The 17,822-nt window shown below is 38.0% G+C and overlaps 1 protein-coding gene across 1 annotated transcript in view; it reads left to right on the top strand.

The window, feature by feature from the left end:
• Positions 1-17,822, top strand: part of CNTN3 (contactin 3) — a 236,910-nt gene that overhangs the window by 164,364 nt on the left and 54,724 nt on the right. The window contains exons 11-12 of the mRNA XM_061195539.1: positions 12,999-13,126; positions 14,957-15,132. Of these exons, the coding sequence (XP_061051522.1) occupies positions 12,999-13,126; positions 14,957-15,132 (304 nt within the window). The remainder of the gene's footprint in view (positions 1-12,998; positions 13,127-14,956; positions 15,133-17,822) is intronic.

Genomic DNA, 17,822 nt, shown 5'->3' with positions numbered 1-17,822 from the left:
TAGGCAAAAGTATGCAAATGGATATGTCCTATTTCAGTGGATTGTGATGGAGAGAACATTGAGTAATATATAAGTTAATGTCCTTAAAATGAAATATGAATTTTAATTTTTTTTCTTTCTCATAATCCAAGGGTAACTTTGAGTTTTAAGACTTAAGACTCTTGAGGAATAGATAGACATTGTTTTTCAGCTAATCTTCCATGAATATTATTTCTCACATGTATGGTTTAATAAGCATGTAAATAGAAATTATTTCGAGGTTATTTTCAGCATCAAGAATCTGAGGTAAAGAGAAGGTGCTGCTGTGAAAATACAGAGTCAAATGCTTAAAGAGTCAACTGAACTAGTGTTAAAGCTTATATCATCTTATTAGAGGTGTGATGGATCACCAGACCCTGTGTCTGAGTAGATGATGGTGATTAACCTCTGCATGGAGGAGGGACAAGAAAGTTCAGGTTATTGGGGCTGAGATTTTTCTCAGAAAACCTTGGGACCCGCTCCAGTGTGTGGATGCATGTCTGAGCTAAGACTCTACCTTCTTGAGCTATACAATATTACCTCTCTCTTTTTGTGCAAGATAATTTTTAAGGAGCCAGTCATCAAATGTACACAGTCATATAAATAGAAAATCTCAATAAAGCACATCTTAAAAGATTCACACTAAAGCATCCAAGACAAAGAGATTCCAAATGCACTCCTGTGTCACTGGATGAGTTGAATTGCTAGCAGGAGTTGCTAACCTGATGTCCACAGACGCTTAGACAATTCATCCTGAATCGTATCAGATCTTTTGTTATTGTTATGGTTGTGTATGTGTTTATTTGTTCTGCAGAGAGAGTTCTCAGATTTTTCAAATATTCAAAGAACTTTGTGTCCCAGAAAGGTTAGAAACACTGCATAAGGTTGTAAATGAGTCACTTAAATATTGATGGACATCTATAAAAGAGGATGACCTTGGAATTGAAATAGTGGGGCTAAAACCATTTCATCTTGCGAGAGCTCAACATCAGGGCATGTGTTTGGGGGGCCATTCTTGATTTGTGATAGAACCTTGTAGAAAATTAGAAAATTGTATAGAAAATTGTCTCAGAACCCTTCATATTCATTAAGACAACAAATATTTATTGAACAAATACTATGTGTGTGTCACCAACTATTAGTAACTTGTATTTTTTAGGGATTTGGGCACTCCAGCTAAGAATTAATACAAGAATATTGAACAAAATTGTTAGATTAGCTGTAGAAACTGACTTAGGAATGGACAGGAGCTAGTTGGCTCCAGGAATCCTGGATTGCCCCATCTTGTCAGGGCAAGTGCTGGAATGAACGAACTAATCATTATTTTCATCCTTGTGTCTCAAATCAAAGTCTGCAGAGGGAGAGCCCAAAGGACGTAGCCTAGATGACTGTTTTTCAAAGTGTGGTCCTCATATCAGCAGCACCAGAATCACCTGGGAACTTATTAGAAATGTAAGTTCCGGGGCCCTGTCTCACACCTTATCTGGTGGTGGGCCCAGCAGTGGGTATTTGAAGGACTGAGTCCTCCAGGTGAACGGTGCATAGTAAAGTTTGAGAAATGCTGCCCTGTGTCTGGTATTTCCCCCTTGGCTAGGATAAGATGGGGACCATCACTGGTTCCTACTAAGACTGTATACAATAGTGGAAGAGAATTCTCCAAAGGAAGATCTGTGTTGGTTCCCAAAGAAAGGGGAATCGATTCTGGGCAGCCAAAAAGTATCCAGCACCTTCTACATCCCTTGAGTCAATGAAATTTCCCTTTTGCGTACAAGGTATTTTGCTTCTAGCATTATTGTTGGAGGTGAGCTCCATTCCAGGACTGCTGGTCTCTAGGGGGAAGGACACCCATTTGGGTAACACTTGTGTCTCTCTTCAACCCTTCCCCAGAGAAAGCGTCTGACTCCTGAAATTGGGTGGAAGACCTTGACATTGTAGCTCAGACGTCTTCCTTCTTTCTCTTTGGTGTCTGCCTGCCTGTAGAGAATGAATGTATTCTGCTGTTCTGTTTACCATACAGGAAGGGAGCTTGCCCTTACAGGGAGGGCCTGTGCTCATCTGCATGTGCCAGGAAGCTTAGGCCTGCCTAATTCTAGAATGAAGTGTCAGGAAACCATAGCTTCTCACTTAAGCAGTTTTGCATCAGCTTCCTCTGTATTACAGCTGACATCTTGATTTGCATTGATTTGACTCATGAATCTCTCAGGCAAAGAAGAATAGTGTCAAGTATGAGGCCCCTTTGAATCTTATTAAGTATTCTTTACGAGGTTATCTTTGAATACATGAGCCATCAGAGAATTGTTGATTTGTCATGTTTGTTTGTTTTACTAACTCATCTGAGCATTTATACTTTTTGCAGATCCTCTGTTGTATGAGGATTTAAATGTTTCAAATGGACTGTTGCCTGGACCTCATGAATTAGTTAGATAAATAGTTTTATATAATCATTCAAACTGGAAATCTTTTTTTAGAGGCATTTTGTTCTATAGTTGTGAGTCCATTTGAGGAGAAAAAAACTGTTGAGTCTCTGTCATAATAAATTTAGCTCCAAATATATTTGTTACGATAGATGTACATTTGGAAAGGTTTTATACATGTAATGAAAATGTTCCTTTATTGTTGGTTCTCTTCTTATAAATATGAGGAAGTATTAATTAATGTGAAAAATGTATATTTATCTTGGCTACAGAGTGGAGCCACACCCTGTTTCTCTAGGACTTCAGGTGCCTGTTCTGTGTAACATGTGTATCCAACAAAGTAACACAGCCGCATATTATTAGCCTGGTGCTTACTCAAAGAAAGGATGATTAACTGCTGAATCTTCTCTACTCTGCCTGTCTTTTCCTTGGAGACTTTCTAACCAATAAATCACTAAACTAACACTGTTTAATTCATAAGATGAAAGCTCAAAATGGTATAACTAAAAGAATGAAAATGCTAATATTATTTTCCTAAATACTATTTGTAGGTTATCTTTGAACTCAAGGGGGAGACGTTATTTACCAAGCATATGGAAGTGAGATTGGTTGTAAATGAAAATATACACTATATGCTCTTTGTCTCTGGCATTTATTTTCTCATGCGTTTTCGTCAATTTATATTTCATTTTCTTAACTGTCATTATTTATCCTGTAATATATGCATTGTGAGTACTTTTCTCTTGTAGCTAATTTTAAACATCCGTCTCTTACAATATGTACTAACAAAGTGAAGTCCAAAATAGCCTTGTTATTTTCTATAGAACAGTTTAATCATTACAATCTCATGTGATCTCATCTCCACTGAGATGAGCTTCCTGAGAAAATGTAGAGTTGCAGTGTGTTTGTTAAAATTCAAGTTGAATAAACTACTGTAATATTCAGAAAATAGGCAGGGGGAAAAGAATGTTTTCAGAAATCCTGCCTTGCATGCATAATACTGCATACCTTTCTCATTCTAAAACATAGTGTCTTATTATGGATGTTTAAATGTCATCATACAGTATAGGTCAACGTTGCCTAGACAACAGTCTACTTTCAGAGCAAACAGGGTTTCTTAACAGTCATAAATTCAATTCCATCGCTGAACTACAGCATGGACCATTAGACCAGCTTAGAGCAATTAAGTTTACTTATCCCAAACTAACCACAGACTGCGTGAAGTTAAGTGAAATAATTAACCTCTTTTCCTACAAAAGGAAAAAACCAATGAAAGGGTACATATAAAGGTATATTATAAAACTGATCAAGGAGTTAAAATGCCACAGTGATTAAAATTGCACATTTCTCAAAGCCACCTGGAGTACCACATTTCTGAATATTAATCTCATAAATCTTCATTTAACTTTTTGTGCCAAAACTAGAGTTACTCATGGTTATCTACATTTTCAGCTCTACCCATTTGCAGAAAAACGTGTTCCCAGAAAGCTCAGAAAGCAATTTCATTTATAGTGAAGTGGTATAAAATTTTCACTTCGGATCTCTGTAGGGAAGCATGGGTTATTGAAGGTTTTCTGTTGAGAAGCAATTACTCCATCCATTTACTCAATATTGTTTATTTTTATGTTGTGTGAAATGCCCTGTGGGCCTCTTAGAACTTACTGGAAGAACCAATTGAGGAAGAAAATATCCAATTAGCTCAAAATTTTACAATGTACAGAGTTTGCGTTCTTTGAGAGTCAGTATGTTTGTTTTGGACTCTGTGTGTGACTCCCGAGGTGTTAGCCTTGCCTTTGAAACTGTTTATCTCATTGTAGTCATGAGGCTAGGCCTGCTCATTTAGAGTTATTAAACCTCCTGCACTAAAGGATTTCTAGTTCTTCCATCATTGCTAATAGTTCTATATTTGTAGTGAAAGGTTGACTGTTAACACTAGTTCATAGCTTGGGAAGATAACTGAAATTGCCCATCTCTGCTCTGTGGTACCCAAATCAGAAGCTCTAAGCTTAAGTTGAATATTTGTTCAGTCAACAAGAGACATCATTACTTTGTTTTATTGCTTACTAATCTCAGAAGTGGTTGATTGCCCAGCCTCCTGGAGCTTTCAATTCTATTTCCACCCTCTATCTCAGAACAGGTAAGGTTGCCTCACCGTTTGAATGTCTTCAAGACCTTCTGATAACCATCTTTCTGATATCAGCTTGCTTTCTTTACATAGGAAAATCTCTAGCAAATCTGCACTTTCTTTTTAAAGCAATGGTAGGTAAAATTTACTGAGCAGTGCTGTGGATCAAGGACTATGTTCTTTGGGGATCTTGGCCAAAAATTTGACAAGTAGGATTAGCAGTCAGAATGGGTCAGGAGCATTGCCTTTGTTTATACTCATTCCTTCTACCTCTGAGACTTTTCTCAACCAGTTTTCTCTCTCATTCCCTTTCCTCCCTCCCTCGTTTCCCCTGTGCTTCCCTTATTTTCAGTCCCTTGCCCTTTACTGATATCTTCCTTAAAAGTACAAGTGTATTTTCAGTCCTCTTATCCTAGGAGTTGTTCAGTTCTCTTCATCCAGCCCTCTACTGCTTCATCTTTCTTTGTTCCACATATATATTTATGCACATATGTATAGATGTGTGTATATATATATACACACACATATTTATATAGAGAACATACATACGTATGTGCATATGTATATAAATGTATGTGTGAGTAAAAGTCTGCATGCTTTCTGAATTTACTTCCTTGTAATTTGTAAAGTTCTCAGTGCCTTGCAACCTGCCGTCACTAATCCCATCTCTTCTACAGTGACTCTTTAAAGGCATACAGTCACTTATTCATTCAACAGGCATTATTTTTGAGCATCTCCTCTGTGCCAGGAATAGTTCAAGGCTCTAGGAATGCGGTGGTGAGTAATCCAGACACTATTCACCCTCCCTGCTTCAGGAGACTTTACTGTCTCTGAGCTTACAAGAGGAGAAACATATTAGTCAAATAAGCACACAGGTATATAATTGGCCAGTTGCCAAATGCTATGACAAAAGCACAGATGATTTATAATCAGTACAGGAAGACGTAATCCAACCCATGGGTTCAGGGAAGTGACCAAAATCTGAAGGTTGAGTACACATTTATCAGACATAAGGAACAGGTTTTATAAAGGCCCCAAGACAAGAAGAGCATAAAAGCAATTAAAAGAAGGTTTGTGTGACTGGAGAAGAGCAAAGGGTAGAATTCACGAGGCCTTATGTAGTTAGAGGGGCGGGGTCCTGATGGGAGGATATGGCTAAGGCTTAGGATGCCGTCTTTGTCCTTCAGGCAGTGGGATGCTAGGGAAAGGGGTCTAAGCCTGGGTTGGGCAGGAGGGAGTAAGGCAGGGTTAGTGATCAGATTTCTCTTTCCTTAGCTTACTCCCCATGTTTCTCAAAAGAGTCTTCATTTCCAAAGCTTTCATTCATGTGTACCTCCCTGCAGGCTTTCCTCTTTCAGTTATTATTGCACACTGTTTAAGAAAATCTCTGCTCTGTGACAAGATATAAAGAAATTTTTTTTTGATCGTCTCTTTGCAAAAAGTGATCAGATTACATTTCACAGCCAACCAAGTGGCCAGGATTTCACGAAGGAAATCAGACATAGCATCTTTTTTACAGCTTCTTAGGAAAGTTCTTGGAATTTTTAACCCTTCAATGTAGTTCCTCAAATTGAAATATAGTGCTATGTGTTCCCTAATTAGCTGTCCAGGCCATTGCTCTCAAACCCTTGTATTTGAAATGTATCTTGACATGTTAAAAAATCACATGAGCAACTGACATTCATGGAAAGCTCTACCCAGGATCATAAACAGGCCCCTATGCACCAGCTCCAATTCCCCTACAACTTTCTCACCCAAGAAAATATAACCAGGATGCAAGCGAAAGTGAATCACAAGCTATGAAAAATACACACACACATATATACATACAACATAAAATCCGTATCTTGTGTATTTTTGATGCATAAACTTGTGCTAATAATCACATTTTTGGCACACACCTAAAAATCTTGCAACAAATGGGGTAATATTTAGAGATTGAGTTGAGATCCTCCAACTCTAGTCTAATCTCCTCAGCATCTCTCCTGTCTGCTCTACTGTATCACCCAGAATTGGGAGGCATTTATTGACGGTTTACACATACCATGCCATGCTGAAGCTGGAGCTGCAAACCTTTTAAGAAGTTTACCATCTGTTTGGATAGATACTAAACTCATGTATCAAAGATGTGAACCATAAAAGATAAAAGACATTCTAAGCATTAAATGCATGGTATGGTTAGTAAAGATTTTAGGGACTCAGAGAAAAGAAAAATAATTCTGGGTAGACAAGATGGGCAGTAAAGATTCATGAATCCGACTAATGACAGGTCAACTCTTTCTCATTCTTCTTTCTCAGTTCAAATGGCACCTTTTCTAAGAGGCTTTTCTGAAGCACTCTCTCATGGGAACACTCCCTAGAGCCATTGCTTTTATGGTATCACCCCTTCTGAATACTTCTCAAAAATCTGAACTTATCACATTTACCTATTTCATCATCTACAGTCTGTGCCGCTCACTAGACTGTTCTTTCCATGAAGGTGGGGACTTTTTTTTTTGAATTTTTGAATTTTATTTTATTTATTTTTTTATACAGCAGGTTCCTATTAGTTATCGATTTTATACATATTAGTGTATACATGTCAATCCCAATCTCCCAATTCATCCCACCACCACCCTGCCCCCCCACTTCCCCCCTTGGTGTCCATACGTTTGTTCTCTACATCTGTGTCTCAATTTCTGCCCTGCAAACTGGTTCATCTGTGCCATTTTTCTAGGTTCCACATATATGCGTTAATATACGATATTTGTTTTTCTCTTTCTGACTTACTTCACTCTGTATGACACTCTCTAGATCCATCCATCCATCACAAATGACCCACTTTCGTTCCTTTTTGTGGCTGAGTAATATTCCATTGTGTATATGGACCACATCTCCTTTATCCATTCGTCTGTCGATGGGCATGTAGGTTGCTTCCATGACCTGGCTATTGTAAATAGTGCTGCAATGAACATTGGGATGCATGTGTCTTTTTGAATTATGGTTTCTCTGGGTATATGCCCAGTAGTGGGATTGCTGGGTCATATGGTAATTCTATTTTTCGTTTTTTAAAGAACTTCCATACTGTTCTCCATAGTGGCTGTATCAATTTACATTCCCACCAACAGTGCAAGGGGGTTCCCTTTCCTCCACACCCTCTCCAGCATTTGTTGTTTGTAGATTTTCTGGTGATGCCCATTCTAACTGGTGTGAGGTGATACCTCACTGTAGTTTTGATTTGCATTTCTCTAATAGTTAGTGATGTTGAGCAGCTTTTCATGTGCTTCTTGGCCATCTGTCTGTCTTCTTTGGAGAAATGTCTATTTAGGTCTTCTGCCCATTTTTGGATTGGGTTGTTTGTTTTTTTAATATTGAGCTGCATGAGCTGTTTATATATTTTGGAGATTAATCCTTTGTCCGTTGATTCGTTTGCAAATATTTTCTCCCATTCTGAGGGTTGTCTTTTCATCTTCTTTATAGTTTCCTGTGCTGTGCAAAAGCTTTGAAGTTTCATTAGGTCCCATTTGTTTATTTTTGTTTTTATTTCCATTACTCTAGGAGGTGGATCAAAAAAGATCTTGCTGTGATTTATGGCAAAGAGTGTTCTTCCTATGTTTTCCTCTAAGAGTTTTATAGTGTCCGGTCTTAAATTTAGGTCTCTACTCCATTTTGAGTTTATTTTTGTGTATGGTGTTAGGGAGTGTTCTAATTTCATTCTTTTACATGTAGCTGTCCAGTTTTCCCAGCACCACTTATTGAAGAGACTGTCTTTTCTCCATTGTATATCTTTGCCTCCTTTGTCATAGATTAGTGGACCATAGGTGCGTGGGTTTATCTCTGGGCTTTCTATCTTGCTCCATTGATCTATATTTCTTTTTTTGTGCCAGTACCATATTGTCTTGATTACTGTAGCTTTGTAGTATACTCTGAAGTCAGGGATCCTGATTCCTCCAGCTCCGTTTTTTTCCCTCAAGACTGCTTTGGCTATTCGGGGTCTTGTGTCTCCATACAAATTTTAAGATTTTTTTGTTCTAGTTCTGTAAAAAATGCCATTGGTAATTTGATAGGGATTGCATTGAATCTGTAGATTGCTTTGGGTAGTATAGTCATTTTCACAATATTGATTCTTCCAATCCAAGAACATGGTATATCTCTGCACCTGTTGGTATCATCTTTAATTTCTTTCATCAGTGTCTTATAGTTTTCTGCATACAGGTCTTTTGTCTCCCTAGGTAGGTTTATTGCTAGGTATTTTATTCTTTTTGTTGCAGTGGTAAATGGGAGTGTTTCCTTAATTTCTCTTTTAGATTTTTCATCATTAGTGTATAGGAATGCAAGACATTTCTGTGCATTAATTTTGTATCCTGCAACTTTACCTGCAACTTTAAAGTTTACCTGAAACTTTACGTTTTTTTCCCTGTAATTGACTTCTAATCTCATAGCATTGTGGTCAGAAAAGATGTTTGATATAATTTCAGTTTTCTTAAATTTACTGAGGCTTGATTTGTGACCCAAGATGTGAACTATCCTGGAGAATGTTCCATGCGCACTTGAGAAGAACATGTAATCTGCTGTTTTTGGATGGAATGTCTAGTAGTTTTCTGGTGGCATCTTTAGGATTCTCTCTGTATAGTATCATGTCATCTGCAAACAGTGACAGTTTTACTTCTTCTTTTCCAATTTGTATTCCTTTTATTTCCTTTTCTTCTCTGATTGCTGTGGCTAGGACTTCCAAAACTATGTTGAATAATAGTGGTGAGAGTGGACATCCTTGTCTTGTTCCTGATCTTAGAGGAAATGCTTTCAATTTTTCAACATTGAGAATGATGTTTGCTGTGGGTTTGTCGTATATGGCCTTTATTATATTGAGGTAGTTTCCCTCTATGCCCACTTTCTGGAGAGTTTTTATCATAAATGGGTGTTGAATTTTCTCAAAAGCTTTTTCTGCATCTATTGAGATGATCATATGGTTTTTATTCTTCAATTTGTTCATATGGTGAATCACGTTGATTGATTTGCATATATTGAAGAATCCTTGCATCCCTGGGATAAATCCCACTTGATCATGGTGTAGGATCCTTTTAATGTGCTGTTGGATTCTGTTTGCTAGTATTTGGTGAGGATTTTTCCATCTATATTCATCAGTGATATTGGTCTGTAATTTTCTTTTTTGTGTGGTATCTTTGTCTGGTTTTGGTATCAGGGTGATGGTGGCCTCATAGAATGAGTTTGGCAGTGTTCCTTCCTCTGCAGTTTTTTGGAAGAGTTTGAGGAGGATGGGTGTTAGCTCTTCTCTAAATGTTTGATAGAATTCACCTGTGAAGCCATCTGGTCCTGGACTTTTGTTTGTTGGAAGATTTTTAATCACAGTTTCAATTTCATTACTTGTGATTGGTCTGTTCATATTTTCTATTTCTTCCTGCTTCAGTCTTGGAAGGTTATACCTTTCTAAGAATTTGTCCATTTCTTCCAGGTTGTCCATTTTATTGGCATAGAGTTGCTTGTAGTAGTCTCTTCGGATGCTTTGTATTTCTGCAGTGTCTCTTGTAACTTCTCCTTTTTCATTTCTAATTTTATTGATTTGAGTCCTCTCCCTCTTTTTCTTGATGAGTCTGGCTACTGGTTTATCAATTTTGTTTATCTTCTCAAAGAACCAGCTTTTAGTTTTATTGATCTTTGCTATTGTTTTCTTTGTTTCTATTTCATTTATTTCTGCTCTGATCTTTATGATTTCTTTCCTTCTGCTAACTTTGGGTTTTGTTTGTTCTTCTTTCTCTAGTTCCTTTATGTGTAAGGTTGGATTGTTTATTTGAGATTTTTCTTGTTTCTTGAGGTAGGATGTATAGCTATAAACTTCCCTCTTAGCACTGCTTTTGCTGCATCCCATAGGTTTTGGATCATCGTGTTTTCATTGTCATTTGTCTCTAGGTATTTTTTGATTTCCTCTTTGATTTCTTCAGTGATCTCTTGGTTATTTAGTAATGTATTGTTTAGCCTCCATGTGTTTGTGTTTTTTACGTTTTTTTCCCTGTAATTGACTTCTAATCTCATAGCATTGTGGTCAGAAAAGATGTTTGATATGATTTCAGTTTTCTTAAATTTACTGAGGCTTGATTTGTGACCCAAGATGTGAACTATCCTGGAGAATGTTCCATGCGCACTTGAGAAGAACATGTAATCTGCTGTTTTTGGATGGAATGTCCTATAAATACCAATTATATCTATCTGGTCTACTGTGTCATTTAAAGCTTGTGTTTCCTTATTAATTTTCTGTTTGGATGATCTGTCCATTGGTGTAAGTGAGGTGTTAAAGTCCCCCACTATTATTGTGTTATTGTCGATTTCCTCTTTTATAGCTGTTAGCAGTTGCCTTATGTATTGAGGTGCTCCTGTGTTGGGTGCATATATATTTATAATTGTTATATCTTCTTCTTGGATTGATCCTTTGATCATTATGTAGTGTCCTTCCTTGTCTCTTGTAACATTCTTTATTTTAAAGTCTATTTTATCTGATATGAGTATAGCTACTCCAGCTTTCTTTTGATTTCCATTTGCATGGAATATCTTTTTCCATCCCCTCACTTTCAGTCTGTATGTGTCCCTAGGTCTGACGTGGGTCTGTTGTAGACAGCATATAGATGGGTCTTGTTTTTGTATCCATTCAGCAAGCCTGTGTCTTTTGGTTGGAGCATTTAATCCATTCACGTTTAAAGTAATTATCGATATGTATGTTCCTAGACCATTTTCTTAATTGTTTTGGGTTTGTTTTTGTAGGTCCTTTTCTTCTCTTGTGTTTCCCACTTAGCGAAGTTCCTTTAGCCTTCATTGTAGAGCTGGTTTGGTGGTGCTAAATTCTCTTAGCTTTTGCTTGTGTGTAAAGCTTTTGATTTCTCCATGAAATCTGAATGAGATCCTTGCCGGGTAGAGTAATCTTGGTTGTAGGTTCTTCCCTTTCATCACTTTAAGTATATCACACCACTCCCTTCTGGTTTGTAAAGTTTCTGCTGAGGAATCAGCTGTTAACCTTATGGGGGTTCCCTTGTATGTTATTTGTCATTTTTCCCTTGCTGCTTTCAATAATTTTTCTTTGTCTTAAATTTTTGCCAATTTGATTACTATGTGTCTCGACATGTTTCTCCTTGGGTTTATCCTGTATGGGACTCTCTGTGCTTCCCGGACTTGCGTGGCTATTTCCTTTCCCATGTCAGGGAAGTTTTCGACTGTAACCTCTTGAAATATTTTCTCTGGTCCTTTCTCTCTCTCTTCTCCTTCTGGGACCCCTATAATGCGAATGTTGTTGTGTTTAATGTTGTCCCAGAGGTCTCTTAGGCTGTCCTCATTTCTTTTCATTCTTTTTTCTTTATTGTGTTCTGCAGCAGTGAATTCCACCATTCTATCTTCCAGGCCACTTATCCGTTCTTCTGCCTCAGTTATTCTGCTGTTGATTCCTTCTAGTGTAGTTTTCATTTCAGTTATTGTATTGTTAATCTATGTTTGTTCTTTAATTCTTCTAGGTCTTTGTTAAACATTTCTTGCATCTTCTCAGTCTTTGCCTCCATTCTTTTTCCGAGGTCCTGGATCATCTTCACTATCATTATTCTAAATTCTTTTTCTGGAAGGTTGCCTATCTCCACTTCATTTAGTTGTTTTTCTGTGGTTTTATCTTGTTCCTTCATCTGGTACATAGCCCTCTGCCTTTTCATCTTGTCTGTCTTTCTGTGAATGTGGCTTTTGTTCCACAGGCTGCAGGATTGTAGTTCTTCTTAGGTGGGGACTTCCTGTCTTGCTCACACTGTGATCTCAGAGACTCTCATAGCGTCTAGCTCATGTAAAGTTCATTTCTGTTTCCTTAGTTAATTAGTTAGACCAAAAGCTTTAAGTACTTTAAGCGTATGCTCAGAAACTCAGATGTGTTCATTTACGTTGCCCACATTTTTGCAGTAAGTTCATGGGTGACCATGCAGATGTTCTTTTGCAAAATATGGATTTATACTAGGTTAGATCTGACTCTTTCAAGTTCATAATGAAACACCAGGGAGTTTCTCATTTCTCATAAACTGTTTCAGATTTATGGAAAATAGTGTCATGTCTACTTCTTATTTTCTCCAAATTGATAAGGCTAACCCATGAGTAATCTACCTCACCATATATTTTTGGAAAACATTTCACACTTAATTGATAAAGGCATCCCCAAAACCAGATGTAATGTTAATTAATGCTGTTAAGTAAAACTATGTAAAAATATCAAGAAATGTTCGAATTGGTAGAGCTTCTTTTTTAGTCAGTTGTGTGCATGTGTGTATAAATTTTCTTTTAATTTTCTTTAGAACCAAGGAGGCTAAGGGCTGGTTTATGTTGCCTTAAATATAGTAGCTTAAGACAATACTTCTGTTAACAAAAACTCTATTTATTTTGAAAAAAAGTGACTAGTATACATTTATTTGTCTCATTTGTATCTTTAGAATTTCTTTTTTGAAAGATGGAGGACTCAAAATTGCCAATGTGACTAAAGCTGATGCTGGAATTTATACCTGCATAGCAGAAAACCAGTTTGGGAAAGCAAATGGCACAACACACTTGGTTGTTACAGGTAGGTGCATTTCTGAAAGATTGCCTTACATGGAGATACACTGTGTGGTATGTTATTAAGATCAAAGAAAAAAATGTTTTTCACAATATGCAGTGCACTACGAAGGTCGACCTTACGTTTGCACTTGTGTTTTCTCTAACACGTGAAAGTCAAGGGAACAATCCTTAATATTTCTTTATACACCACGGTGTGTACCAGGGACACATGACTTACTATGCTGCCAAAATGGGCAGTAGAATTATAAATAGCATATGCGGCTGGTCTGCTTTTATTTCATGCTATTCTAGTATGTCAAATCTTTTGGGTACACTTTTTCCTTTTCCATTATCTTTGATATTTTCTGGAGATGTTTGAGTCTATGGAATAACCCTTGCTATCAAAAAGAGTCACTTAGAATTGTGGATGTGTTTTGTTCATTTATTCATTGAAGAAAAGCATTGAGTACCATGTGCCAGGTGCTTGGGTTATTCAGTAACAAACTGACAAAGAATGCTGCCCACATGAAGCTTACCTTCTACCAAAGGTAGAAAGAAAATAAGTGGTAGGAATATAAGGCAAGGAAATTCTTAGAAGGAAAGAAATTGCAAACGATTGTAAAATACAGAGGAGTGTTTGGGAGAAGTAAGCTGGAGCATGAACCCAAGTGATCAGAGAAGGAGAGATGTGAACAAAGATTTCATGGAGATGGAGTTCAGTAGATTTCTTGGGGACAATCGTGTAGAGGTTTTGTAGACCTTGTTAGGACGTCAGCTTTTAGTTGGAATGAAAAGTAAAGGCTAGTGCACAGTTTTGAGCAGAGGAATGAAATGATGGGAAATATATTTTTAAGGGGTTACTCTAGCTGCTCTGTTGAGAACAGACTGTGGGGAGTCAAGGGTAGAAGTGGGAGGAACCTCAGGAGACATTGCAGTAATCCAGGCGGGAGTGATAATGACCCCGATGAGGGTGGCAGCAGAGCAGTTGATGGGAAGGGATTCGATTCTGCATATATTCTGCATGTAGAGTCAGTAGGCGTTGCTGACAAACTGACTGTGAGGTCTGAGAGAAAGAAAGAGAAGGATGCCTGCAGAGTGTTTGGTGAACAACAGGAAGAATAACAGTCAAAACAACTGAGATGGGAAAGGCTTGAGGTTGCACAGGTTTGGGTAGGAGGAAGATCAGAAGATTGTTGTTGTAGAAAACATAATAAATGCCTCTTTTGAAGACTTTTGCTACAACATGGAGCAAAGAAATGGGGAGCAGCGATGGAAAAGTGGAGTCAAGGGAAGCTTAATTCCCAACTACAGAAGGACTATGGTGATGATAGAAAGGACATTTGCATTTGGGAAAAAACAAATTAATTAACATTTTAACTTAGTATCCTACCTATTCTAAACATCATTTTTGTAGTCTTTCAGAAGTTTGAGTCTATTTAAATTTTGGTAGTAATACATTTTCCAGTCATTGAAAATACAGTGGTTTCTATTTCTACCGGTATATTTCATGAAGCAATAAAGCTAAAATGAAATTGATTTTGTAGTAGTATTATAACCCTTGTTTACAGGTGACTTCAATTTTTAAACTTCTATATCCCATAAATTTAGATACCCTAATTCATTTAACAAGAATTTGTGTATCCAATGAAATATGTTGTGGGTCTGCATCAAAATGTCTCTTTTCATCTTGAAGGCTTTTCATGATACAGAGGTATATATATGTATAGAGACACATATGTATGTCTCTACACACATACATACTATAAGTTAGATTAACAGTCTGCCTGTTGAAAATTGCTTTCATCAAAATAAAAATGCTGAAGTTTTACTTAAAACTTTATTATTTCCCCAATAGAACCAACAAGAATAACTTTGGCACCATCCAACATGGATGTCTCAGTGGGCGAAAGTGTCATTTTGCCCTGCCAGGTGCAACACGACCCCCTATTAGACATCATGTTTACCTGGTATTTCAATGGGGCCCTCACAGATTTTAAGAAAGATGGATCTCACTTTGAGAAAGTCGGTGGGGTAAGTTGTGACACTTTCCTCATGATTTTTACATGTGTCTCTGACATATTGTCCCTAAAGAAACATCAGGCACATATGTGTTACTCCAGTAATGTCTGTTCTGTGAGTGAGTCGGGGGTTGCGATTCTGTAATGATCTAATTTTATTATAGTGATTACCAGAAAGTGAGCATATTTACTTCAACCCGTAAACTATAATTTTAATTAAAATCGATGTTTGCTGTGTTTATATTAAATGTTATTTTGCACGATACTTTTGTCATTAGTATTCCACAGAAGGGAAAGTGTTCTTATACAAGTGTTTATTTTCAACATGATATATTATGAAGTTGAACGGAGTCACATTTGCTAAACGCCTTCCATGTATCAGGCCAGGTGCTTCATCCCAGTTAATCCTTGCAATGACACTGGATGTCAGTGGTAAGCATTGCCCTTTTACAGGTGCATAAACTAAGGATTTGTAAAGATATTAACTTGTCCAGGGTCACTGAGCTAGCTAGTGGTGGAACTTACATCCAAGCCTAGATCTGTGAGTCACCAAAACACAAATACTTTCTCTTGTTTCATTCTGCCTCCTCGTTTGCGATGGTTCTATGTGAGGAAGAATTACAGATTTCAAGGGAAAATGGACACCTTGAGGAGAACTGTTAAGAAGGAACGCAGTGTTGTGAACCACACAGACTAACAGCAGGCCTTGCACCTGGCTACATGTCTGTGAATCCATCATCACGAGGCCAGTTTCCCTTGCAGGCCTGTTTTCTTTGACACAGGGTTTAGCTTCGTTCATTTTGGCTAAGATGTCAGTGGTACATCATAGTAGAGTCTGGGTTTTCTCCTTATGGACAAAACGATATGATGGTCAATTCAGCTATATTTATTTAACAGTATTTCTTGGGAATTCCCTGGTGGTCCAGTGGTTGGGACTTGGCACTTTCACTGCCATGGCCCGGGTTCAATCCCTAGTCGGGGAACTAAGATCCTGCAAGCCACATGGCCAGGTCAGAAACAAAAAACAAAAAAAAAACCACCAATATTTCTTCTTAAATGTATATATGTGTATACATGGGGTCTATTAATGTGTTAGGATTGTGTGCAACTTGAAAGGATTGTGTTAGGACTTGAATTATGTTTCCTCAAAAGATAAGTTCAAATCCTAAGGCCTAGTTGTGATAGGATTGTGGTAGAGGCTAATAATAATAGGATTATTAGCCTCTGCCCCTGGATCCTGGCACAGACCTCCTAAAACCCTTGGAATTTCCTGCGTGATGAAATGTGTTTTTGTCCTAATGAAGTGACGCTGTGGGCTCCTGGATAGTTTCAGGATGGTCACCAGAAAGACCAAGCCATGATTAGAAACATGGAACCTTCAGCACTCCCCATCGATCATAAATTCAGTGCCCAGCCTCTCCCTCCTTCAGGAAGGAGGGAGGGGCTGGGCACTGAATTTATGATGGATCAGGCCTATGTGATGAAGCTTCCATAAAAATCCCAAAAGTAAAGTACTTTTCATCACAGAGAGCTTCTGGGTTGGTGAACATATCTACATGTGAGGTGGGTGACACACTCCAACTCCACTGGGATAGAAGCTCTTGTACTTGGAACCCTTCTGGATCTCACCCTATGTATCTCTTCATCTGGCTGTTTATATGTATCCTTTATGATACATAAAGTATCATAAAGTAAATAAATGTTACCCTGAGTTCTGTGAGCCATTCTAGCAAATTACTGAACCCAAGGAGAGTGTCATGGGAACCTCAATTTGTAAGTGGTTGGTCGGAAGTACAAATGACAATCTGAGACTTGCAGTTGTTGTCTGAAGAGGGGCCAGTCTCAGGGGACTGAGCCCTTAACGTAGGGATCTGATGCTAACTCCAGGCAAATAGTGTCAGAATTGAATTGACTTTTGGGACCCCCCCCCCAACCTGGTGTTGGAGAATTGCTTGGTGTGGAGAACACACACCTCTGGTGTCAGAAATGTGACGTGTTCCGAGTGGGCGTATAGTATTGACTGTAAAGGAGATACAGAAGAGTCTGTCCTTTACACTTGTACCTCAGAATGTGACCTTATTTGGAAAGGGTTGTTGCAGATATATGTAGTGAAGTTATGATGATGTCATACTAGAATAGGATGGGCCCTAATCCAATATGACTGTTGTCCTTGTAAGAGGAGGGAAATTTAGGCACAGACCAACACACAGAGAGGAGAACATAGACACAAGGAAGATGGCCCTGTGAAGATGGAGGCACAAGTCACAGAATGCCTGGGGCTGCCAGAACCTAGAAGAGGCAGGGAAGAAGGGTCTTACCCTAGAAATTTGGGAGAGAGAGCTTGATTTCAGATTTGTGGACTCCAGAACTCTAAGAGGATAAAGTTCTGTGGTTTGAAGCCACCCAGTTTGTGTTAACTTTGTTACAGCAGCCCTAGTGACCCACTACAGCTGGTCTTTAAAAAAAAAAAGGCGATATTTAGATACCTAGCCACAATTAAGTACAATTTCAATGCTGTTTCTATGTTCTATCATCTGGCTTACTCCATTTTCGAAGTTCTAGTTTTCCAAATTGTTCTGACTGATTGAAGGCTTTCAAGAACTTCACCAATTGCTGCAAACCACTGACATTTCTTTTACTATTGCTTTAAATGTTTTTTTTTTTTTTAAGTCACTGATTTCTTCTATCACAACAGGAAAAGGC

This window comes from Eubalaena glacialis, chromosome 7 (genome assembly GCF_028564815.1).
Source record: "Eubalaena glacialis isolate mEubGla1 chromosome 7, mEubGla1.1.hap2.+ XY, whole genome shotgun sequence".
In the NCBI taxonomy this organism is placed as follows: Eukaryota; Metazoa; Chordata; class Mammalia; order Artiodactyla; family Balaenidae; genus Eubalaena; species Eubalaena glacialis.
This window is presented reverse-complemented; position numbering and strand designations above follow the sequence as displayed.